General features: G+C 37.1%; 1 protein-coding gene across 4 annotated transcripts in view; it reads right to left on the bottom strand.

Annotated features, from left to right (window-relative positions):
- The window catches only part of LOC306872667 (protein phosphatase 3 catalytic subunit alpha-like), a 200,140-nt gene extending 175,655 nt beyond the window's left edge, over positions 1–24,485 (bottom strand). For all 4 annotated transcript variants that reach the window (XM_079421340.1, XM_079421341.1, XM_079421342.1 and 1 more), the window contains exon 1: positions 24,164–24,485. In XM_079421340.1, the coding sequence (XP_079277466.1) occupies positions 24,164–24,224 (61 nt within the window). In that variant the 5' untranslated portion in view covers positions 24,225–24,485. The remainder of the gene's footprint in view (positions 1–24,163) is intronic.
- Positions 24,486–27,743: the final 3,258 nt, after the last annotated feature.

Raw genomic sequence — 27,743 nt, 5'->3', positions numbered from 1 at the left:
AAGAGAGATGTCTCTCAGCAAGACCTCTACTCTGACTCAGTAAACGAGTTCACTCACAGAATATTTAAAGGTTCCTGACTCAGTGCCAGAGGCATTCACCATCATTATGTTACATTTCAACAAAAGAAAAGTAGCATGTAAATCGGCTCTCTTTAGAATATAGATTATATTACAATGTGCTTCTAAACCAGCAGCTTAGGGATAAAACACGCAAAGCTCATATTGCAGATACACACACTAACACTCTCAAAGTTAATTTGCTCATTTGGGTTAAACATTTTTTTCCACATGACTTATACCTCTGTTTGGCAGTACATGTTTGTATAATGGTTAAGTATGACAGATCAGGTAAATAGCTGTGTGATGGTAACTGTTCTCATTCTTGAATGCTTATCTGTGCTGAAGTTTAAATGACAAAAATAAAAGAGGATTTTAAAGGAAAAAAGAGGACAGGTTTATGCTCATGCTCATGCTTTATGCCATGTGGATCTTCCTCAAACCCCCTGAAATTGCAGACTATAAATACAGTTGGATTGGTGTCCTTTGACAAACACTTTGCACAAGCTTGTGTCTTGTCCAACTGCAGTCTTACACGTAGGCAAGTTCATATGCAGAGAGGGACATTCAATCTTTCAGTTCAGAGTCCAGTGCTGGATTTGGCCATCCCACAGGCCTGACACATACCAATTACAGCTCAAGTTACCTGCTACAGCAAGCAGCAGTGGTTACTTGCTATTACTACTTGTTATTGCTGACTAAACCAAGGAACCATGTAACCTGTACTGAGCAACAAAAAGGTTAATGGATATAGCCTACTGATATCTTCCATTGTCTCCAAAAATAACTAAATACTACCAAAGCACAAAAAATAGTATTAAACTAGGATGACCATACATCCTATTTTTGGACCTACAAAAATGCGTCTGGCCGGGATTTCTTAATTGCCCAAAATGTCTGGGATTCGGCTGTTTTCTTAATCCCGCTGAATTTCTGATCATTGCCACCTGCTCCTGTAACATGTGTTTCGCTCCCGCGATTTTCATGTCCACTCCTTTAAACATTCTAATATTGTATATAATTTTGGTGCATCAGGGGAGGTGCTATCTGTATGAGGTGTAGCCTATTTAAATATTTTTGAATGAGCGTTTGCGCTGTTTACTTTCACAAATCCCACGCACTCTATGTAAAGGGAGCACATCTTACAAGATCAGATATTTATGAATGAGCACAGGATCTGTTGAGCAGCAAAATACTCAAGCATGGTCTTGACAGTCATCTCTCCTTATTCTTGACCTGTGATCAGTCAAATCTGACTCCTGCAGCTCTTGTTGGATGCAGAATTGCCTAGTTTTTTCCACAGAATTGGGCTACTTTTAAACTGTTGCCATGGGTTGATTTTCCCAAATGGATTAAAGGTTTGAAATACTGCATAAATTACATTAGACTGAAATGCTTGTATTGAAACATTTTGCATTCTACCTATGATAAAGCTTACATGGACTTTTACATTAACTGTTCCCTCCTGGTTGAATGACCTGCCCAATTCAATTCGAGCAGCTGAGTCCTTAATATTTTCAAGAAACGGCTGACAACACATCTCTTTCATCTTCATTTGACCCTCTAACTCTAGCACTCTCTATTCTAATGCTAATTCTAATTTGATCTGCTTTTTTAACCCTCTGGAGTCTAAGGGTGTTTTGGGGGCCTGGAGAAGTTTTGATATGCCCTGACATGTGTTTTTTTCAGTTGCTTATAAACATATAAATTGCTAAAGTCTAATAACACTGTAAACAGCATAAACTGGGCTACAATAATATGTTAGCAGCATTTATGTACATGGTTTTGTTTTTGAGAACGAAACGTTTGTGTGTGGTTAGTGAAAAACTAAATAAAAAAAAACTTGACCCTCTAATACTAGCATTCTCTATTTTTCTGTTCTATTGACTTGTTTTATTTTTATTTAAAAATGACCCTCTAACACTAGCATTCCCTATTATTTTTTATTCCCTATTATTATGTTTCTTTTTATTTATTATAAACACAAAATAAGCAAACAAACAAAGAAAAACCTTGCTATGTATTCTGTTAGGCGGAAACCCTGTTAACAAAGCAGCTGTGCTACTTTATAAATGTATTTAAATTATTTAAATAGCTACATACTTAAATATTTAAACTTAATGGGCTATTTATTTAAAAAAAAAAATAACTTTTAACATTTTAATCTGGACTACAACATGCCCTTGACACTTTACATTAGGGCTTCATTAGTTAAAGCTGCAGTCTGTAACTTTTTTGTGTTCACAATTTATATAATAAGCAAGTACACCATGAATCCATTTTCAAATCCGTGTTTTTGGCTTGTCCTGAATCACTAGTGTACACTAAGTGTTTATATTCACACTATTTTAGACCAGTTCGGGTAGGTATCGCTGCGGAGTAGCCCAATACCTGCGTGATTCGTCGTAGGCATGAACAGAGAGAAGTACAGTCAGGTCCATAAATATTGCGACATCGACACAATTCTAACATTTTTGGCTCTATACACCACCACAATGGATTTCAAATTAAACGAACAAGATGTGCTTTAACTGCAGACTGTCAGCTTTAATTTGAGGGTATTTACATCCAAATCAGGTGAACTGTGTAGGAATTACAACAGTTTGCATATGTGCCTCCCACTTGTTAAGGGACCAAAAGTAATGGGACAATTGGCTTCTCAGCTGTTCCATGGCCAGGTATGTGTTATTCCGTCACTATCCCAATTACAATGAGCAGATAAAAGGTCCAGAGTTCATTTCAAGTGTGCTATTTGCATTTGGAATCTGTTGCTGTCAACTGTCAAGATGAGATCCAAAGAGCTGTCACTATCAGTGAAGCAAGCCATCATTAGGCTGAAAAAACAAAACAAACCCATCAGAGAGATGGCAAAAACATTAAGCGTGGCCAAAACAACTGTTTGGAACATTCTTAAAAAGAAGGAACGCACCGGTGAGCTCAGCAACACCAAACGACCCGGAAGACCACGGAAAACAACTGTGGTGGATGACCGAAGAATTCTTTCCCTGGTGAGGAAAACACCCTTCACAACAGTTGGCCAGATCAAGAACACTCTCCAGGAGGTAGGTGTATGTGTGTCAAAGTCAACAATCAAGAGAAGAATTCACCAGAGTGAATACAGAGGGTTCACCACAAGATGTAAACCATTGGTGAGCCTCAAAAACAGGAAGGCATCTAAAAAAGCCTTCACACTTCTGGAACAACATCCTATGGACAGATGAGACCAAGATCAACTTGTACCAGAGTGATGGGAAGAGAAGAGTATGGAGAAGGAAAGGAACTGCTCATGATCCTAAGCATACCACCTCATCAGTGAAGCATGGTGGTGGTAGTGTCATGGCGTGGGCATGTATGGCTGCCAGTGGAACTGGTTCTCTTGTATTTATTGATGATGTGACTGCTGACAAAAGCAGCAGGATGAATTCTGAAGTGTTTCGGGCAATATTATCTGCTCATATTCAGCCAAGTGCTTCAGAACTCACTGGATGGCGCTTCACAGTGCAGATGGACAATGACCCAAAGCATACTACAAAAGCAACCAAAGAGTTTTTGAAGGGAAATAATTGGACTGTTATGCAATGGCCAAGTCAATCACCTGACCTGAATCCGATTGAGCATGCATTTCACTTGCTGAAGACAAAACTGAAGGGAAAATGCCCCAAGAACAAGCAGGAACTGAAGACGGTTGCTTCAGGCTGTAATTGACTGCAAAGGATTTGCAACCAAGTATTAAAAAGTGAAAGTTTGATTTATGATTATTATTCTGTCCCATTACTTTTGGTCCCTTAACAAGTGGGAGGCACATATGCAAACTGTTGTAATTCCTACACCGTTCACCTGATTTGGATGTAAATACCCTCAAATTAAAGCTGACAGTCTGCAGTTAAAGCACATCTTGTTTGTTTCATTTGAAATCCATTGTGGTGGTGTATAGAGCCAAAAATGTTAGAATTGTGTCGATGTCCCAATATTTATGGACCTGACTGTAGCTCCGGCTAAAATATTCTTCCACAAGACGTACACAGTTCTGTTTATTAGCCGCTAGATTGCCAAAAGTTACTGCAGCTTTAACATAAACTGCCAATGAAAAATTATTCTAAACATTCATTAATCTCAGGTAATTCCAATATTTAATAACACATTGTTTAAATCAAAAGTTGCAACTGTGTTGTTTAATGAGCTAACATGAATTAAGAGATTTTTTAACAAAGATTAATAACTTCTTTAGCAAATGTAGCTACTGCTCAATGTGAATGTTAATGCATTAACTAAGGTTAACTAATGAGATTTTATTGTAAAGTGATACCTATTGGTCTTTATAATTCTTTTGCACTTTAATCTGTGTATTTTTTTATATTATAATTATATGAATATAATAATATTAATTATATGAATATAAATATATATGTGGCGAGGGGGCGTGGTTCAGCGGAGTCGGCAGCGGGAGAGAGCATTGGGAGACGAGCGGTGAGAAAGTAGGTCAAGTGCAAAATGATGAACACCTGTGTCTGATTACAGTGATTGGCGTGGAGAGACCGGATAAGAAGCATCCGACAGCGACAGAGGGGAGAGAGAGCCGGACAGGAAGGAGACTCGGACTGTGACAAGCTGGTTTTTACTGGGCGAACCCAGGAAACTGTCCCACGGAGTGCATGTTCGTGCTGTGTGCAGAACGGCAATCTTTATTTTGGTTTTTGTTTTGAGTTATTGTAAATAAAGCCTTCCGAGTCTCCCAAATGCCAACCTTGTCCTCTTCCTTCCTCAAACCCGCAAACTTGAGCTGTATCACAATATACATGTAAATATTTTAAAAATATATATTGTATGTGTGTGTATTTATATATACATAATAAATGTGCACAGTACACACACATATACATATGCATACACACACACACACACATATATATATATATATATACACAGAGCTGGGTAGTAACTGATTACATGTAATCTGGATTACGTAATCAGATTCCAAAAATTAAGTACTTGTAATCAGAGTAAATTACATTTTAAAATACTCGTAATCAGACTAGTTACTTTTTTATGGATTACATGATTACATATTATTCACACAATAGCAATAAAGTATTCATAAATCATTGATTCCCCCTAATTTCTCTTTTTCATCTTTTAAATTTTCCTTTCTAAAATAGCCTACCGAATATATACTTATATACATGTATAAATAGTCCAGTCTTGCGGACATTCACACAAAGATCAGTCATTAGTCAGGTGGCGACAGCATTTGAGCATAAGAAACAACATTCGGCTCTGAAATATACTTTTAATTTAAGTGATTTTAACACTTTGATCTTCACAAACTATAAATTGTATATGCATAAACTATACAGATTGATCTTTATTCAAGCTACAAAAGTTAATCAGCGACTAGAACTGTCCAATGATTTCTCTTTTTCTTTTGTTCTTTGATTTACATCAATGACAGACTTCAGCAGGTTTCACTTTAAATCAGTGCGGTCTCTTTAAAACGTGATGCTTGTGACGTGGATCTGACACATATCCGATTTTCTCCCAACTCTTTACGGTCATTAATCATTTAAGACTACGTTTACGAGGTAACGCTCCAAAACCGCACATTTTTACAATTGTGTGTGTTTTCGTCCGTTGAGACACTAATATTACTGGTGCGCTGTCTGAAGCGGCTCAGCGCATGCGTAAAGCCGAACGCGTAGCCTTTCAAACTATACTTCACTGCACTGTCTCTTATGTGTCAGGTTATGAAGAATAAAGAAAAGTTAATCTTCTGAAATTAAAAAAAACAAAAAGTTATTAGAACCGTGTCCATGGACAAGCTGGCCATCACACTGCTCTGATCTTATCAGTCCGGTTGTATCCTATTATTTGATTTGCTCTTGTTGCTCATGACAGAACAGCTAATCATGATGATCTTGTCTTTGGAAAAGATTATTTTATTTGCTTATGTCAGAAACAGCGAATCTTTATAAAACTGGTTGTTGTTTTCACTACATTGCATTGTAATATTTCGTAAAAGTTGTGCCCGCCAACTTGTGACTGACACGGTTACATGTACTCGCCAACAAAGATTTTTACTCGCATTTGGCACTTGGCGAGTGTTAATTTTAGGCCCTGTATATATGTATGTATGGTGAAGCACACCATAAAATAATTGTATCAATTCATACAGGGCTAGTAGTACATAGAGCTGTATAACCAGATCCACACCCAAGTATCGGATCAGTACTCGGTATCGGCCGATACCCTGAGCCTAGGTATCGGAATCAGTATCGGGAAGGGAAAAAGGGTATCGGAACATCTCTAGTGGAGGCGACTGGTCATAGGGTCAAAACAGTTAACTTGCTGTAGCAAAATGCGTGACAAATCAGAAGATCCTTGACACAGGTGCTGACATGATCTCATGATAGTCCCAGTGCACATAGCCAGTATGACATGTATCTTGCAAACAGCCACTCAAACACATGCTTCTGTCAGCTGTTTTCACACCCCCCACAGTAGCCCCTGCTCTTGCTTCTCTAACTCCTCTCTCATTTAAGGATGTGTGTAGGTTTAATGAAGTACCTGCCACAATCCACATGTTAAGCCCAAAGTATAATTCAGTTCTGACATGAACAACAGTTCATGTGGACAGCCAAACACCCTTTTAAAGTATGCCCCATTTTATAGCGTGCACAAACACGCGCACACTAAAAGTTTCATCCTTGTCCAGTGTATGCACTATTTCTCTTCAGAGGTTATGGCCAATAAAAAACACTAATTTTTACTAGAGTTGCAGTTATCTCTTAACCCCGCTCACAAAGGCATTGATCGCGGACATCCATTGCTGTTGCTTCTATGTACCCTACCCTAGCTAAAAGAAACATGGGCTTATCCCTTCATAGTGTTGCTGTGTATCATAAAAGCATTTTGAGATTTGGGAAGTGGTCTGCATCTCCTGAGAAGCATCAAGGCCACCCACATAAAATATCACCATTCAAATGACAGCACAGCTCAGGTAAACTGTACATAATGTATAACAATAAAATAAAGTTAATTATTCCTTCATAAATAATTTTGTCAATGAGTAAAATTGGTCATACATTTTTATACAGTATATATATATATATAGATAGATTACACAACATTATAATTATTTTCAAAATAACTTTAACATTATTTTTTACATTTATTTTTCCTGGTTTAATAAGGTGCTCTTGTAAAAAAAATACTGTTTCCAAGCAGGTTTGAGTTTATGGACCTGTTGCTATGACAACAACTCCAGGATAAACTTAGAAGAATTTAACAATCCTGGATTATGTGAAATTGCCAACAATGAAATACAGATAACTGAGTAATCCACGTATGAAGACCAGACTCCTGATGTTTTACAGTAACAATTTAATGGGGTCATGAACTGAGAAACCAAAATTCCCTTGATCTTTTCACATAATTATAAGAAGTCATTATCAAAACATCCTGTAAGTTTCAGAACTCAAAACTTAGTCATTAGTCTAAAACAGTTTATATTGAAGGCAGTCTGCCAAACGACAGCTTTTGGAATGTTCTACTCTATGATGTAATCATGTAAGCGCCGCTTCTGCAGAAGATGATCAACATGCTGCCTGTTTAACCATGCCCATCGATTCACACATGTAGTGGAGAGAGGCGCAGGTCTACGCAGAAACCGAAATGATTAAGATGACTCTGAAGACAATAAGACGCTGTGCAGTGCCAAATAGTGGGGGAAAAAAAAAAATCAGTGTTTGCATTGCCTTCCTTCTGATCCCAACGTTAGGAAAGAGTGAATGGACTTTATTTTTTTTAATGAAGATCCAGACCGCCAACTCTCTCCCTTGTTCACTTCATTTTACTGCGGATTCATTTATAAACAAGGCACGATTCAATGCAGGATTTCCAAAAAGACTGCAACTAAAAGACTATACTGTGCCGACTATATTGTATCCGACAGTAAAGTCGAAACACACAAGTGTGAGTAACTGTTTTTATTATGTGGTCACTATTATGGATGCGTGGTATACCGGTACTGGAAAAATACCGGTATATTTTTTATTTCAAACGGTACAATATCATAATTTTGCTCAGTTTGGGATTTCATTCGCTGCTGTTGTGAAGTGCACCTGTGGGTGGCAGTGCTTCCCAAATTGCTGCGCAACAGGTAAATGTGACAACAGAACAACGCGATGGATCAAACAAATGAAACTATCAACGCACCCGAAATTAATAAATAAAGAGAACAGTAGAAGTGAAATATGGTATTACTTTGCATACAAAACAGATGACAAAGGTGAACAAACTGACCTTACTGCACCTGTATGCAAGCGCTGCTATTAGGGATGGCTCGATACCATAATTTTGGCTTCGGTACGATACCAGAATGTAATACCTCGGTATCGATACTTAATCGATACCATAGGTGACAAATAACCAGCCTCAAAAGATAAGTGTATTGAAAACAATTATATTAAAATAATGATAATAAAACAGATTATTTTAATACCTTTGTATCAAACTGTAACAAAAAACCTACACGGAACATAGGTTACATTTTGATGATGGAGGAAAAAAAAAAACATATCTGAAGTAAAATATATTAAAATCTTCTCATATTTTCAGTGCAAACAAAATGTCTCAAAAAAACATACCGGGAAGATAGGCTACATTTTGAGTTTGAAGAGAAAGAAAAAATACAACTGAATAATGCAATTAATGCAACAAATGTTGCTTTATTGTAAAGTGTTATTCTAACAGTCAAAGTAATATTCAAAATCACATTATTTCTTCTCTCTCTGATTTTTTTTTTCAGATTTCAGGCTCAGATAGCAAAAGAAAAAGCATTAAATAAATCTCACTCTCTCGGCTGTTTCATATTAGTGGTCGGCAACGCGGCAGAAACATTCCCTTCATATTATTGATATGAAAATTAATATAGCAAAACTCTTGCTTAATTCAAATTCAATTAATATTCGACTGTATGAAATGCAAGTGCATATATTACATGACCAAAACTTCACTGGTTCTAGCGTGTCACACGTGCACATTTTAGCTTTTGTGCTTAAAAAGATTTGATGTGTTGCCTCTGTGGAAACACATGATTTATAGCAACGCTTGCATAAAGGTGCAGTAAGGTCAGTTCCTTCATCTTTGTCATCTGTTTTGTATGCAAAGTAATGCCATATTTCACTTCTACTGTTCTCTTTATTTATTAATTTTGGGTGCGTTGATAGAGTTTCATCTGTTTGATCCATTGTGTTGTTCTGTTGTCACATTTACCTGTTGCACAGCGATTTTGTGAAGCACTGCCACCTACAGGTGCACTTTGCAACAGCAGCATAAGAACAAAACATAATTTTTAGCTGAACTCATGGTCCTTGGTGATTCATAAAATGCAGCTCAACGGGTGCAGTCACTTTGCAAGTCAAAAAACAAACAAGCAACACAAAATTAATACCCATGGTGGCACAGAAATCTTGAGCTCCAGACTCTCGTTTTCCCGGTCATAATGTTATAATGTGTTGTCTGTATCTGCTTTTTTACTTACAAAGTGTTGGCACCTGTTGAATTGAATTTTATGAATCACCAAGGACCATGAGTTCAGTTAAAAATCATCGTTAGTGTTCAACTAAAGAAAGAAAGTAGCCTACATCTTGGTTGGTTGAAGGGTGAGTAAACTGACAGCAAATGTTAATTTTTGGTTATTTTTCAGTGTGTCAGGTTTATACTTGTAGTTGACAGTGGAAGTTCAAAATGCGCTATTTTGCAGTGTTTTTTTTTTTTTTTTTTTAACAGTACACTGTACATATATCTTGGCTTAATCGCTTATTAATTTGTGCAGATCTACTCCAAGTTTCTCGAAAATGATGAACGTCAACCGGAAGAACCAGAAATACAGTTGATCCCACAGGAAAAGTGTCTGAAGTACTGAGTCAGCTTTTCAGGATATGTGACACTTCAAGTAACTGGTTACTTTTCTTAATGGCTGATAAAGAAATTACAGTTGATTCTGAGTGATTTCGGTTGTATTGTCATACATACAGATGTTTTACGGTGATGCATAGTATTGTGTGGCTGTGCTGATTATGTTAAATCAAGATTCTCATACTGAAGTCTCTAAGGCCACGTACACACTACAGCAAAATTTGGTTGTCAGTTCACCTTTTACTCCTTAATCGTATTCTGTACACACATAATTCACTAAAATATGGGAGTGACAATCGCATTCCACAACCGCATTAACTCCCGAAAAATAGAGGTAGTGACAACCACATTTAAAGAAATTCTACGCAGTGTGTACAGAACTGAACTGAACAGCTAGTTGTTAATGACGTATTTGAACGTGCATCAGTGTCTTCGTCTGTATGCGAGATGCCAGAAAATAACAGTGAAAGAAGTCTTAACTTAGCACGGGGCTAGCTGCGCTCATGAGCCGTGCGGTAAAGTGTCAGTGTTGCCAGATCTTCATAGAAAAAAAACAAAAAAACAAACCAGGACAAGCACAAAAAACACTAAAACACCCAAATGCTTTATTTCTTAACAACAAAAACAATATCCGCGACAGACAACTTTATCAACTCCATAAAGTGCTTTATGAGCTAATAAAGCTTTATGAGCTAAGACCAAAAAACATGTCTAAAAGCGTTTGTAAATATGAGGACATGGCAACACTGTAAGTCAGGCTCTCTAATCAGCGGTAGTTTCGTTAAAATCGATGGACAAAAAGTCTTTAGTTTTTAGTCAAAAAATGGCACATAAACGGCTAAACTTTTATTCACTCCTGCGAGACGACAGAATGTTGCTATGGTTACAAAGGCAGGAGTGAGTGCTGTTCTGTACACACATGGAACGATAATTTACGGGACTCACTCCCGCATTTAAATGCGGTTGTCACTCTTGAAACTTGTAGTGTGTACGTGACCTAATTCTCACTCTGAAGGAAATAGTTATATCCATGTATGATGATGGATGTAAGTATTTCCTTCAGAGTGAGAATTAGAGACTATGAGAATCTTGATGCAAATACTATGATGAGCTGCTATCCTCCGTGCTCCCTCCACCGATCTGCTTGAGGATGACTCCAACGTTGAGGATGTATAGTGATCATGTTGCTTAAGCCTATGATAAACGGGGCAACTTTTTGAGCAACACAGGGCACACGACCGATGTAAAGTATCTGGATAGAAATTTGTTTCCCATTCTCAATGGGAAAGTGCCCAAGCAACATTGCTCAAAAAAGTTGCCCTGTGTATCATCCCTAGTGGTTGACCTATATTGTTTTTTTGACAGCCGATGCCGATATCTTGGAAAACAGGGTGGCCGATATGAAGCCAATATAATTTTATTTATTTTAATATTTAAGAAATTTGAAATAATTTGAAAATTTATTTTTAAAAAAAAGTGTTACATAAACATACTTTTACTTTAGATGACAAAGTATTTTTCACAAATAAATAAATATTTAATACAAATATAATTAAAAAGGAAGTAAACACTGTAAGCAATAGGACACTCAGTATTCTGCAAAGTTTGTGTGCATTGTGAATCATATTTTTTCAAATAAAGCCAAGGTAACACTCATTTTGCATACAGCACACAGTGAAAATTACATGAATATGACAGTGGGCAAATGCATAAAGCAAAGCATAATTTAAAATCACGAGTTTAAAGTTTTTCATTCGCTCATCTCTAGTGAAGACGATCTCTCCTCCTGTCCACATTCAATTCACACGGACCGACCGTCAAGCAGAGAACACGCGATCATACAGGATAGAGCAGGGTTCCTCAATAGGCGGCCCACGAGAGAAATTTTTTTGGCCCGTGCTAATTTCAAATAATGTGGCATGAAAATTCTAACGCAGCATCAGAAAGCAACATTAACTTAAATCGTGTCTACACCGGACACGAGCAGCGCGGCACAACAAAATACAACTGAACTTATTATAATCAGCGATGCTGTCTACACTGGATGCGGCGCAGCGCAACAAATACCCAACAGTAAATTGCTGACTTGTTATATTTATGACGTACTGACACAAAGTTCAAATGATTTGTAATGCTTTGTCACGTCCAGTGTAGATGCTAGGTGACAGCAAAAACATGGCAAGAGTGAAGTAAAGAAAAGTGGACACGGAAAATAGATGATTCAAATGTGAATCGATTGAACAGTTGAGTGAGTGAGTGACTGATACCATCTTTGTTATGGATGTTGGTTCGCAGTGAGTTCACAGTTTTAATGTAAATTTGCTTTATTTTCAAGATCTGAGGTAAAATATCTATTGTTGCTTTTGATCACTGTCATATTTTGTATGTTGTTCCTGCCGCCGCAGAAAAAAAAAAATTCTAAATAGAATTCCGTGTTGCTTATTGTCACGTGTCACTGTCACTTACATGGAAAATATACTTTTTATCGCGTCGCGTTACGTCTGGTTGGGACACACGGCGTTATAGTTTGATCCCCCCCCCAAAAAATCGAAGTGTAAAAATATTAATGCTGACAGATCTAATCATTAGGTCTGCAATTAGGGAAAGGGGAGAGAAGAGATCCAGTCTGGAGATGAGCACGACCAGTTGATTTGCATGTCAGACATGGAGATCCAGATTCTTTGTTTGTTCATTTGTTTTTAATATTCAACAGGCAAAGGTCTTATATATAGATAGATAGATAGATAGATAGATAGATAGATAGATAGATAGATAGATAGATAGATAGATAGATAGATAGATAGATAGATAGAAAAAGTTTTTGTTTACATAATATATGTGTGTGTTGTGTTTATTTAGTATGTATATATAAATACTCACACATACAGTATATATTTTGAAAATATTTACATGTATATACATTTATATATTTATCCCTTACATATTTTATATTATATATAAATATATTTAATATATAAACATAAAATTTTTCTTAAATATATGCATGTGTTTGTATTTATATATAAATAATAAATATACACAGTACACACTCATTTATTATGTAAACAAAAACTTTTATTTTGGATGCGATTAACCCTATAAAACGGGTTTAAAAAGCCTCTGTTTAAAAGCCAATAGAAACCGAAACCAAAATGGTAGCGCAAAAAAATGATTTTTGCATACAAAATCAGAGACGTTATACATTCAAATCAAAACTACAACATGCTCCTGTTGCGTTGTTTTCACCCTCTAACGAATCTGCACAAATTGCATAAAATTTTCAACAAAAACACTAACAAAAACATTGCATGTCTTTGCACACGTTATATAGATCTGAGGTTGCTAGTTAACTTCTCCTACGACTACTATGACGTAATCACGTTCTGTGCACTATGACCCCTAGGTTTGTCACATGTGCTGACATCACAAGCCACGACATTTGATTTTCATTTCTGTGCATACTATTCTATGCCTTCTATTCGTCACTCTCTCTTTATCATTGCAATCTCTTGCTTCATCTTTTCTTTTTCACGCATAAACATAAATGCACCTTTACAAATTCAAGCACAATCACACACTCGCGTGCATAATGTAATGAAAAAATAAGTATGTGGACGTAGTGTCAGTCCTCGGTCGTGTTCCTGCCTCTTGTGTCCATATTTGGTTTGTTTCCTGTCCTTGTTAAATGTAATCATTAGTTAATCCTTGTCCAGCTGTGTTTGTCTCGTTATCTATGATTTACCTGTGTATTTATAGTCCTGTCTATTCAGTTTGATTTTGTCTGGTCTACTCGTTACTCCCCGGCGTTCCTGTCTGTGTCAGCCCTGCCTTGATGTTCAGTAAAGACTATTATTTGAGTTTACGTCTGCGTGTTCCTGTGTCCCCCTCGTGTGTGCACTGTGACACGTAGATGTTTTGGAGCTACTAATGTTACTCGCGTCCGACGACGAGGAACTCTACCACTGCTCATCTGCTCCAGATTCTGTTTCTAGTGGGGTTTATTTTTGTTTATATGGGGGAAGTCGTGGCCTAATGGTTAGAGAGTCGGACTCGTAATCCAAAGGTTGTGGGTTCGAGTCTCGGGCCGGCAGGGATTGTAGGTGGGGGGAGTGAATGTCCAGCGCTCTCTCCACCCTCAATACCACGACTGAGGTGCCCTTGAGCAAGGCACCGAACCCCCAACTGCTCCCCGGGCGCCGCAGCATAAATGGCTGCCCACTGCTCCGGGTGTGTGTTCACGGTGTGTGTGTGTTCACTGCTGTGTGTGTGCACGTTGGATGGGTTAAATGCAGAGCACGAATTCCGAGTATGGGTCACCATACTTGGCAGTATGTCACTTCACTTCATATATGTTTTATGTATTTATGTTATTTTATTTTTGTTTTACCCAAGAATAACTGAGATTGTCTATGTATTTATTTATTTTTCAATCAACATCGCTCTCAAAAGCAAAATGTTGTCTTTTTGACCCCACAAATTCAAATGCACTCCATTCATCTGTGAGGCATGCCGCATGCCCCTCTGCATTATTCTGGTCAGGAACTGTCACAAGTGTTATCACAGCCTTTCTGCATTTTTAGTTCTGATAAATTACAGATTTTAGAGTAGTGTAACTTATTTTACATAGTCTTTTTTAGTTATTCAATCAACATTGCTCTCAAAAGCAATATGTTATCTGTTTGACTTCACAACGCACTGTTTATAAAAATGAGTGTATCTCACAAACAAATTTATGTAATCAGTCCAAATCAATTGTATGTAGTTTCAAAGTGTTATGCACGTTTTTTACATTGACAAGTTTGAGGTTGACATTTTTGATATTTCTGTATTTAGTCAAATATTTTGAATTTTGTTTTTTTTTTTGGTTTATTGCACTTTTGAGCTATTTATCTAGTAACTATGGATTTCTTATTAAATTAAATATTCATCAGTCATTCAAAGATTTGTATATAAATGCGTATTTGCTGAACGCTGATGGAAAACAAGAAAGTATAATAATGTTTGTCTTTCTATTACTAATCATATAAAAGCAATAGTTATAATACCTTTTGTATACATTTTAATTCCTTTGTTTAACGGTTCTGATTATTAGACAGACTTCTATCCGTATTAGACAGAACTGTTAAAGACAACAGTGAACAAGAGGGAGAATGTGAGAACTGTGTGCTCAGGCACTGCCATTCTCAGCACCGTCAAAATAAAAGTCCCGTATTTAGTAAAATATTAGTAAATTGGCCAAACAGGAAACTAATCATCAAACTAATCAAAACTAATCGACCACTAACCATCAGCTTTAGAATTTAGAGAGATAGATCACTAAAAATTAAAATGATGCCTAGTCCTCATTTACACTTTTGTAGAACACCAAATAATTACTACAATTATAAAGGATATATTCAAAACCTGGAACTACAGCCTGAATGACATCTGAATGGCAGGAGAGATTGTTGGTAACCAAACCGTTTTTGTTCTAACCGGCTTCCATAGTATAGAAAAAAATACTATGAAAATCAATGCAACCTGAAACTGTTCAGTAATTAACAATCTCACCTTCCATTCAGATGTCATTCAGCTTCTAATTGCAGGTTTTGAATATAGGCTTTCAATTATAATTATAGTTAATTGTATGGGATAGAATGGTTTGGAGTAGATGTAAATATGCAATTTATTAGCAGTTAGCCTTTGGAAGTTTAGAGTAACGTTTTTTGTCTTCAGGAAGAACAATCTGATTAACCAGATGCTGATGATGTATCACTTCGTTTCCTCTCCGTTAGTGACAATTCAACAGTTGCCACGTTCTTCAGCTCAGAGAAGACTGAAATTGTACTTTGGGTAACATAGATTTTCCGACATTGGCTCATGCATTTATCATGCTTTTTGGACTAACTTACGCCTTGGATCTAAGCTCCCCAAAAGAGTTGGACAATACATTTGACTTTACCCAGAAAGTCTTGATGGGTCTGGAGTGTTCAGTCTTAAAAATGAACTTTTGTCAGTAGAGTTTCCTCAGTGTTTGAATAAAGCTAACAAAGGTACTCCTTTATTTGACATTTCATTTAAACTTTCATTTCTGTCACTTTTAGTGTATTGGGTATTGCTCTATTTTGAAATCTTTCTCTTATATTCTGTTCTAGTATAAATTTAATATTTCTAAAGTTACTGTTAGATGTGAATTTTGGAAGTGTTCCTATTTTTAGGGAAGTGTTTACAGCTGGGTGATATCCATATTGTCCACTTCTAAAAGTTATTATCTCAGCTCATTTCTCAAGGGCCTTGCACTGTTTTGGAGAATGTATTTCCATTGACAAACAATTTAATGTTGATGTTTTGTTAATGAGTAAAAAGAGTAGCTTTCATTTAAATTGTCTGTGTTTACCCGTTTTTGTTTTTTTTATTTTATTTAATAAGAATACGCATAGTGTATTGTTATTTTTTAAAACTAATGTTTTTACGAAGGTAAACTTAATTGCAATCAAAAGACTACCCAAGACATGTCACTCGTATAGTTTTGAATGGGGAAAAATGCAACGCTTAATATGGCCGCTCAATCACAGGAAGCCCCGCCTTCTGAATGAAAGAGCCAATCGCTAATCTATAAGTCAGCGCGTCACTGCAGCTGCTGTTAGAAGTCCCGGTTGCTATAGTAATAGTCAGCGTTCTGAGATTTGCGCTGAGGACTGCACATGGGCACTGGTGGGTCTAGCCTGAAAAATAAGCTTTTTATAACGCTATTTGAGCAAATGAAGCATTTTATGATACAGTTGTTGTCGTTTTAATATGGATGGATGTGCTTTATTTGACTACTTTTGGACTGTTGTACAAAAACACACACCCACTGCCATAATAAGGCTTGGAAGGCAAGGACATTTTTTAAAGGGGTCATCGGATGCCCATTTTGAGTTGATATGATTATTTAGGGTCTTAATGAAAAAGTCTATAACATACTTAGGTAAAAATTTCTCATTGGTAGTGTAAAAAAAACACCCTTTTACCCTGTCAAAATCAGCTCTGTTTTCAGCAAGCTGTTTTTTAGTCATCGTTGCTTTAAATGCTAATGAGCTCTGCTGCCCCCGCCCCTCTCTTCCGTGGGGTGACAACTGACGAGCTGACTGTAAACATTAAAAAAAAAATAATAACAATGCAACAACTTTGGTTGGGTTTGGCACAAGACAAATGTCACAGCAACCAACTGTAAAAACCTGTGAGGTTCAACCATAGCTTTACATTTTAGTACTATTATTCAGACTAAGATTGTGTGTGTGCGTGGATGCATTCCTTAATACACATGACTGTAAGAGCAGGCTCCTTTCAAGGAGTCAGGTCTGTGGATGATGCAGTCAACATGGGACATGGCACTTCATCCTGCAGCATCTGGACAGACCAGGGACTATGAGGATCCTGTTTGTAGACTACAGCTCCGCTTTTAACACCATCATCCCAGACACCCTTCAGAATAAACTGACAAAGCTCTCCATCCCCACCTCCGTCTGTCAGTGGATCACCAGCTTCCTGACAGACAGGCAGCAGCTAGTGAGGCTGGGAAAATTCTCATCCAGCACCCGTACGATCAGCACTGGAGCTCCTCAGGGCTGCGTTCTCTCCCCACTGCTCTTCTCCCTCTACACGAATGACTGCACATCTAAAGACCCCACTGTCATGCTCCTGAAGTTTGCAGACGACACCACACTGATCGGCCTCATCAAGGACGGTGACGAGTATGCCTACAGATGGGAGGTTAATCAGATATTGTTTTAAATGTGTTCTGAAATAAATACCAGAAAAGATCGATTTGTGGCTTTTGAGAATCGATATCGAATCAACGTCATAAAAAAAAAAAGAGATTAATAAAAAAAAATTTTTTTTTTTTTGCCCAGCCCTAATATATAAATATTTAATATTTATATATTAGGGCTGTCACTTGATTAAAACATTTAAATCGGAATTAAATTGCATGATTGTCATGAGTTAACTTGCGATTAATCGCAACTTAAGCACACGTTTTTATCTGTTCTAAATGTACCTTAAATTAATACTTTTCAAGTTTTTAATACTCTAATCAACATGTGCATGGACAATGCGGATGCTTTATGCAATATGTTTATTATTAGTGAAACCATAGTTAACAGAGCATGATTTTATCATTATTTTATCTTTCTTATTAAAAAATAAGAACAAAGATACACATTACAAATACACATAATACACAAATAAAACAAACAGTGCTTTATTTGCAGGTACAATAGGTGTATTTAGCAGGAGCATTCAATGAAATTGAATGAACAAAATACAAAAATAAAACACTACATAGACTGATTCCTAATGCAACTGTATTAAAGTTTTACAGTCAAGAATAGTGAGTGATTTTTCTCTTTGCGTTTTGTTGTTTTGTTAACGTTAAATGAATAGTTCCCCTAAAAATAAATATCCTGTCATAATGTTTTATTTTTATACCATCATTTACTCAGAAGTTGTTTTATACCTGAATGAGTTTCTTTCTTCTGCTGAACATAAATGCTATTTTGAAGAAGGTGGAAAACCAAACAGTTGCTGGTCCACAGTGACTTCCATATGATTTTTCTTCTACTATCAAAGTCAATGTGGACCAGCAAATGTTTGGTTACCCTCATTCTTCAAAATATCTTATTTTGGGTTCAGCACAAGAAATTAATAGAGGTTTGGGACAACATGTGAGTAAATTTATGACAGAAATTTAATTTTAGGGTGAACTATCCCTTTAATGACAGTCGACAGCATGTTTAGTGTCCTGTTCCTTTAAGACCTGCACGCATCTAATATACAGGCATGTATCCATTTCTCTCTTAACGATTTACTTTCATTTTAGAGATAACCAACTGAGTCTGTATGTAAACCTTGTATGTTTTGACAGTATTAGCGCAACAGATAAGTTAGTTGAGTAATCAAGCGCTGTTAGACAAGCTTTTTAGTGTGCGTGCTTCAGGTGTATGCGCTCAGAAAAAGCGCACGTCAGACCAGCGCACGAATGAAACATTTAACCAGCAAGGCTTGTGTGCAAATAATGTACTTTTGCGATCGCGAATAAGTGCAGTGTCCTGTCAGAGTAACTCTCCTGCTGTATGTCGTGTTGTACAGTATATAGTATATAGTATATATGACAGAGGCGGCAGAACTGTATTTGACAATGTGCGCTGTAGCACGATACTACGATATTTCTTCAAAAGCAAATCGTGGAGATATTTTTAGCTTCCACGACTAAAAATCGTCATATCGCACACCTCTAACACAAGGTTTACATATTAAAACAGTAATGTCTAAAGTGAGAGTAAACAGTTGAGAGAGAAACGGATACGTGCAGCTCTTAAAGGGACAGTACTAAACATGCTGCCGATAGTCATTAATTGTACCAAAACCTGTATTCATTTATTTCTTGTGCTGAACACAAAAGAAGATATTTTGAAGAATGTGGATAACCAAACAGTTGCTGGTCCACATTGACTTTGATAGTACTGAAAAAATATGGAAGTCACTGGGGACCAGCAGCTGTTTGGTTTCCCACATTCTTCAAAATATCTTTTATGTTCAACAGAAGAAAGAAACTCATTCATGTTTAAAAAAACTTGAGAGTGAGTAAATGATGACACCATTTTAATTTTTGGGTGAACTATTCATTTAATAATAAAACACATAGAGAAAAATAACTCACTGCTCTTGAATGACAATTTTTATATAGTTGCTAAAATTCAACAGTATTAAAATAACTTTTCACATCATAATTTTTGCACCAAAATAGTATCGATAACAGTATCGATAAGTACCGGTATCGGTAAGCAGTATCAGTATCGATAAAATGTAAACAATTATTTTACTGTATATAGGCCTAGTTCTCAAGTTGGAAAAGACATTTAGTTCCCATTTTAAGTGAACCTTAGTTCCCAGGACATCTACAAGATGGATTAAAATGCTGATAAAGACATAAAAAGATGAGACATAAACACATGACAGTATGACTGAAATGTTGGTGTTAAAAAAATAAAACAACATTTATTCTGTGGCACCTAAAAAATTATTTAGTTTTGTTTCTTATAGGAGCCAATGGCTCCTTAGTTTATTTATTTTTTTGTCTGGAGCCCTGCATGTTGGCCAAATACAAGCTCCAGCACAAGAACCAAAACCATTTTAGTAGAAAAGGTGCATAAAAAGAAGGAACAATAGGATTAAATATTGCAATTTTTCCCACAGCAAGCACCTCACCTGAGGACAATAGAAGTGTCTTTACCAGTGTCCGTCTGACTGTTTACCTCCTTTGCCAGTGAGCCTCTTTCTGAACACATAAAGGCTCTACTAGCATTAGCAGTGAGTTTTTTTTTCTTCGAAAGGGAGACTAAAAAAAGTGACAGTACACAACATTACGTAAAAGCTCCTTGCCTGGTGAGAATCATTTAGAAGCAACGGCACCCCACTAAAAGCTTTCTCTCTTCACAGCTTAGAGCAACTGGCAGATAATAGATCTGTGTGATTGAGCGCTGCTCTAACAGAAGCTACAAAAGAAATCATCGGCACATCAGTGCTAAATTCTTTACTCAAATTGAGTTTCTCTATCTAATCAAACTGGCCCTGCAGCCCTTCTTGGGTTATTATAGTCCAAAAAATCTGAACCACATGCATTTACTTCATGAAAATTCTAGGGTAGTATTTTGTTACTGCTATGAACATGTTAAAACTACAGAGACAGTCTCAATTATCAATAGACAAAAGAAAAGCAGATAAACAAGAGAAACAGCTGAGCTGTCGCAGCTGAATAAACATTGCTGCATCATTATTCAGATACTTATAATGACTGTATTTTCCCAAACAGCATTTTAAATTTACGAAACACTGACACTAATTATGAGAGTCAAATGCTGTGTTGAATAAAATAATGAGAATGACATGCAACGCAATGTATCACAGCACCTATATTTAAGGTTTAACAACATATATTACAAAAAATAAAGCATAAACATGTCTCATATAGTCTTTTGAGCATAGGCGTAATTTACGGGTGGGACGGGTGGGACATGTCCCCACCACTTTTTACCAGGCTCGATATTGTCCCCACCACTTTTAAAAAGTAACTGAAAAATAGATTGCGTAAGGTATGTATTAAAGGAAAAGCACCATCTACAAATCGGCACTCTTCATAATCTAATTCATTCATTTAACAAATTTGTCCGCCGGTCAGAAGCTTTTCAACGTCCTCAAAGATGAATATTAAGTCTCGTTGTGAAACTATCGCGAGATACGCGATATGCGTCATGGGATATGTAGTTTCCTTTCCCTATAATTAATTAGTCTACAGATCCTGTACCTCTTTTAAAATTTATTTGTAGTCTACAATGTTAATACTGTATTTTAGTCTTAAGGTCTCTGCACACTGAGTCCGAAATTTTCGCATGCGTTTTTTCGCATTCGCAATCTTAAAAATTCGTCACGCACAGAGACCTTGCACACTGTAAGTAAATCGTGACGTATTGTCAAGTACGTCAAGTATTGTCACTGAGTCCAATGCGTTTTAATTAATCCGTTGCGAAAGAATTCGCAAAACTATACAAAATGTCTTCAAGCAGTGAGGATGATTTTGTTGGCCTCTCTCTTTTTAAAAAAAGAAAAAGAAAAAGGAAATATTGGGTCCATTCAATCCTTAGATTGGGCAGAGAGGAAGGAGAGTTCCACCTCCTTATCAAAGAGCTGCGGGATTATCCCGAGAGATTCAAAGTTTATTTCAGGATGTCAGTGCCTCAGTTTGATACTTTGCTAGCGATACTGAATCCACATATTAAAAAGAAGACCACCAATTTCCGTGAACCAATTTATCCTGAACAGAGACTGTCTGAGGTATGGATACACACACAGACACAGACACACACACAGTCACACACACACCCCGAACTGCGGCATCGGAAAGGTGCGCGCCAGGCATAAAAAAATAGGCAACAGCAGTTCTTTATATTCTGTATCTTTGTATTCCGCAATTTGTTTGTCATAAAGTGCTCTGTGCTGCAAGACGAAGTGTATTAATTTGTCTGACACCATTTTGGATTTTGGCTTTCGCTTGTACGGTGGCTCTGAATGGTCAAAACACCTTCTCAAAGCATCTCAAAATGCTTTATACGGATGCGAAAAACGCAAAAAAATCGAACCCGATCCGATTTTTTTTGACGGACGACAATTTCGGAGGCAGTGTGCAAACGTGATTGACAACGTGAGGTCGTATTTATTTTTCAACGTGCGAAAATTTCGGACTCAGTGTGCAATGGCCTTTACTGTGCGTGGCTGCTTCACTAAAAAGCTTCTTATATCACTTCCACGCTTTCTTTTGGACATTTTGTTGATGTTTTAACATTTATGCTATAGGTAGCAACATTTACCGTTAACTAGCCTTTACATGTGGGGTGGGGGAGGAAAAAATAGAGCTTTTATAAAAACGTCATAAAAAAAAGATTCGTCAAAACAATTTCATTTATTTAATTAATAAAGGTAGTTTAACTATTTCAAACACAAATTAACTCTCATTCATGTTTTACACAAGGTTTTGCGTAGTTCAGGATTGGTTAAATTATTTGATTGGATGAGGAAACATTTTGTGGGCTTGTCTTGACTCTTGACGTAATGTTGATTCTTCGTTCAGCGCGTGCATTGATCACACCTACTTTTAGCAAGTTGTCCTTTTAGCAAGTTGTTCCACATTGTGAATGTTACGTTTTTCTTATTTGGATGTTTATAGACATATTTGTGAATGTGATGCATGTGTGGAAATTAAGTGCATTTCCAACTCTGAACTCAGTCCCCAAGTAAATTCGGTTATTAAATAAACAAATAGCAAAACGTTTTGTGCGGTGTCCCCACCACTTTTCAAAGCAAAGTTACGCCACTGCTTTTGAGGATATATTTCTTAAAGAGCTGCAGATAATAACACAATCCTGACATAAACTAAAACCCACTGACCTTAAGTCTCTTTATGACTCCTGGAGTTCCTAATATTCAGATTTCCCTTATCAAGCTTGAAACAATGTGCAACAATCTCAATCAACATTTAAGTGCAACTCCTTCCTTGAGCACTCCCAGCCCTTGCATTCCCATCCTCTAACCAGTGAGAGGAAATTGCTGTTTCACAGGGGCCATGGTAAGAGCTGATGGGAGGAAAAAAAATGTAAGCGAGTTATGCGAGCAGCCCAGGCTCCTTTATGAAAGCAATCAATTCATATCAGATCCCCACACTTATAAAACCACAGTCTAGCTGCCGAATTCCTTCAGTGAGGACACGTTTGTTGGGAGAAGGAGGCTGTTGCATGGTTATGACAGAAAAGTCAGAGGTTTTAAGTTGTAGCGTCCCTTACAGCTGGATTTGCTGCATCGTTATGCCTGATGGTTGCAAAAGCCATTACAAGCCAGGAGTTCATTGCAAATTATTTTGAATGAAACACACAAATGGCAAATAAGCCATGTGCCATGTGTTGGGTACATACAATAACACTGCTCTTCATTAGCTTTGGTACATCAAAGTACAGCAGAGTGTTTTGTGTTGGAAAACACAATCCACTGTGTTGAGAAGCTACAATAACAACAAACGATAATGATAGCAATTGCCATAATGATGAAGAACAAATGGAACATGACTGCAAGTGTGTCTGTTGAACTGAAGGCACAGAGGATCCCCACTGAGAGGGATTGTTTCCAAACAGTCAGGGGCCCCAACCTGTCATATGCTGCCTGTTGTCCAAAATGATCACCATGTAATAAAAACAGGCATGTAAAATCTCCAACCACAGTGTTAGGTTGGATTTTTTTTCACGCTGTCAGTATTGTGCAATATCTTTATTTATTTCGTCCAAAAGAAAACACGTTAATTAAAACTCAAGAGCCATAACTGGAGCAAATACAAAAGGATATTGGTTTGTTACCTTGAAAAGTGAGGCTTTATATCGCGTTTCTAATGACATATAAACCATGCAACCAACTCTGTCATAGCAACAACTACCTTTGCTTCCTACTTTTACCAATACAGCCGGCTACCACCCATTTTTCCATGGGCAGATCTCATATTATAGAAAATTACCAAACCATATGACGCCTGCTCACTGCAGGGACACGTTAACACTCACATCTCGAGGTTTTCGCACTTCAGATAGTCTCTGAGCACGACCACTTAGAGTGGCATGGGATTTCTACTTACATTTAACCACTCTGTCCGTCGTGGATAACTTCGGATCATCATTTGGTTTGTTTTCAGACATTTCCAGTCAAATGTGTCGATTCTCTATGAAACTGTTCTTGAAAACGATCCGATGTACTTCCTTGCTCAATAACTCAGCTCTTCCCCAAACAGAAGACGGCAGTTATATCTCTCGCTTGTATCACTGGCCAAAATTACTTGGAACAGGGTGACAAATTTCAGTGTTGTTACTGTAGCTCTGTCTGATTTACTGCAACACTGTGTCAAGTTCTCAGCGAGCGCAACCAAACGGTAGAACCATAAGGTGCACGCCCACTATTCTGATGGCACATCACATTGGTGGAGAGCACCCTCCCGCTTTGTAGATGCGCCTCCCCTATGGCCTGCTGTGATGTCAATCATATGTGTCTGTGAAAATGTAATGTTACAATGTACTGGACTTTGAAGAGGGGAGGGTAATAACAGTTTTCACTAAACATTTTCAAGACTACTTTGCAAAGAATTTGTTTGTTGTTAGATTCACGTTTCATGTCTAGATTGGTGCATTACATTAATACTTATCAGTGTATTGCATGCACACATTTTCAGACTCTTTATGTTAATTTTATGTAGTACCTTAATAAGCCATTCTACTGTCAGTGCCAGTTTTAAATGAGCAGATATGACCCGCCTTTAAAAGTGTATAAAGAGAGAAAGTTCAACTATAAGTAGGCTATATTACAGGTATATCTAAAAAAATTTGAATATCATGAAAAAGTTCATTTTTTCTGGTAACTTATTTCAAAAAGTGAAACGTTCATATATTTTAGATTCATTACATGTAAAGTAAAACATTTCAAAAGTTTTTCAGTTTTTAATTTTGATGATTAGAGCTTACAGCTCATGAAAGACAAAAATCAGTATCTCAAAACATTAGAATATTTACATTAGAGTTTCATTAAATGACCATCCCTACAGTATAAATTCCAGGTATCTCTTGTTCTTTGAAACCACAATAATAGGGAAGACTGCTGACTTGGCAATGATCCACAAGATAAACATTGACGCCCTCCACAAAGAGGGTGCGTCACAGAGGGTCATTACTGAAAGGTGTGGCTGTTTACAGAGTGCTGTATCAAAGCATATTAAATGCAAAGTTGACTGGAAGGAAGAATTTGGGTAGGAAAAGGTGCACAAGCAACAGGGATGACTCTGAACACTTGGGAGAGCTTCACAAGGAGTGGACTGAAGCTGGAGTCAGTGCATCAAGAGCCACCACGCTCAGACGTCTTCAGGGAAAGGGCAATCAAGCCTGGGCTGTGGAGAAAAAGAACTGGACTGCTGTTCAGTGGTCCAAAGTCCTCTTTTCAGATGAAAGTAAATTTTGCATTTCATTTGGAAATCAAGGTCCCAGAATCTGGAGGAAGAGTGGAGAGGCACAGAATCCATGTTGCTTGGAGTCCAGTGTGAAGTTTCCACAGTCAGTGATGATTTGGGCTGCCATGTCATCTGCTGGTGTTGGTCCACTTTGTTTTCTGAAGTCCACAGTCAACACATCCATCTACCAGGAAATTTTAGAGCACTTCATGCTTCCTTCTGCTGACAAGCTTTATGGAGATGCTGATTTCATTTTCCAGCAGGACTTGGCACCTGCCCACACTGCCAAAGGTGCCAAAAGCTGGTTCAATGACCATGGTGTTACTGTGCTTGATTGGCCAGCAAACTCGCCTGACCTGAACCCCATTCAGAATCTATGGGGTATTGTCAAGAGGAAAATTAGAGAGACCAGACCCAACAATGCAGATGACCTGAAGGCCGCTATCAAAGCAACCTGGGCTTCCATTACACCTGAGTAGTGCCACAGGCTGATTGCTTCCATGCCACGCCGCATTGATGCAGTAATTCTTACAAAAGGAGGCCCAACCAAGTATTGAGTGCATAGAAATGAACATACTTTTCAGAAGCCTGACATTTCTGTTTAAAATATCCTTTTTTTTATTGATCTTATGTAATATTCTAATTTTCTGAGACACAGAATTTTGGGTTTTCATTATCTGTAAGCCATAATCATCAAAATTTCAAGAAATAAAGGCTTGACATATTTCACTCTATGTGTAATGAATCTATATAATATATGGGTTTCACTTTCTGAAGTGAATGACAAAAAATATTGACCTTTTTCATAATATTCAATTTTTTTTAGATGTACCTGTATATGCTATAAGTAGCTTATGATTTAAGAGTAACAATTTAATTGATGTTCAACAAATAAAAATGTATATAATACAGAGAAACAAATGATAAAGCTTGGCTAATTGAATATCCGGTCCCTTTTTATGAAAGATCTTTTTGTAAATGATATGATCACTGATCATATCCTAGATGTGCTCTGTTTGACAGAAACCTGGCTAAAACCAGATTATTATATTATTTTAAATAATATAATACCCCCCCCCAAAAAAAAAAAAGATGACTGTTATAAATATGAACCGCGTCCAAAAAGTAAAGGGGAGGTGTTTCTACAATTTATAGCAATATTTTCAGTGTTTCTCAGAGGGCGGGCTTCAAGTATAACCCATTTGAAGTAAACAGGCTTCATATAACATTATCCAGAGAAACAAGTGTTAATGATAAATCCCCTGTGATGTTTGTACTGGCTACTGTATACAGGCCACCAGGGCACCATACAGACTTTATTTAAGAATTTGCTGATTTTCTATCAGAGTTAGTGCTGGCTACAGATAAAGTCGTAATTGTTGGTGATTTTAATATCCATGTTGATATTAACAAAAACGCATTAGGATCAGGATTCATAGACATTCTGAACTCTATTGGGGTTAGACAACACGTGTCAGGTCCTACTCATTGTCGAAATCATATTCTAGACTGTCATATGGAATTAATGTTAATGGTGTTGAAATTCTGCATCAAAGCAATGATATATCATCAGATCATTATCTAGTCTTGTGTAAACTCCATACAGCTAAAACGGTCAATTCTACTCCTTGTTACAAGTATGATAGAACCATCACTACCACAAAAGACTGCTTTGAAAGTAATCTTCCTGATTTATCTAAACTCCTCAGCATATCCAATAGCTCAACAAAACTAGAGGTATTCCGTATTACATGGTGGGAAAGTACCTTATCCTACAGAAAAGCATTGAAAACTGCTAGATCTGATTACTTTTTGTCTCTTTTAGAAGAAAACAAACATAAGCCCAAGTATTTATTCAATTCAGTGGCTAAATTAACGAAAAATAAAGCATCAACAGGCATTGAAATTTCCAACAGCACAGCAGTAATAACTTTATGAACAAGACCGATACTATTAGAGGTAAAATTTTAACTATGCAGCCGTCAGCTAAAGTATCGCATCAGAACAATTCCACTCATACTCTACTATAGGAGAGGAAAAATTGTATAAAGTTGTTAAATCTTCTAAACCAACAACATGTATGTTAGACCCTATTCCATCGAAGTTACTAAAAGAGGTGCTTCCAGAAGTCATAGATCCTCTTCTGACTATTATTAATTCGTCATTGTCACCAAAACCTTCAAACTCACTGTTATTAAGGCTGCGTTTACACTGCAAGTCTTAA

The sequence above is a fragment of the Barbus barbus genome, assembly GCF_936440315.1.
Source record: "Barbus barbus genome assembly, chromosome: 1".
Taxonomy (NCBI): domain Eukaryota; kingdom Metazoa; phylum Chordata; class Actinopteri; order Cypriniformes; family Cyprinidae; genus Barbus; species Barbus barbus.
This window is presented reverse-complemented; position numbering and strand designations above follow the sequence as displayed.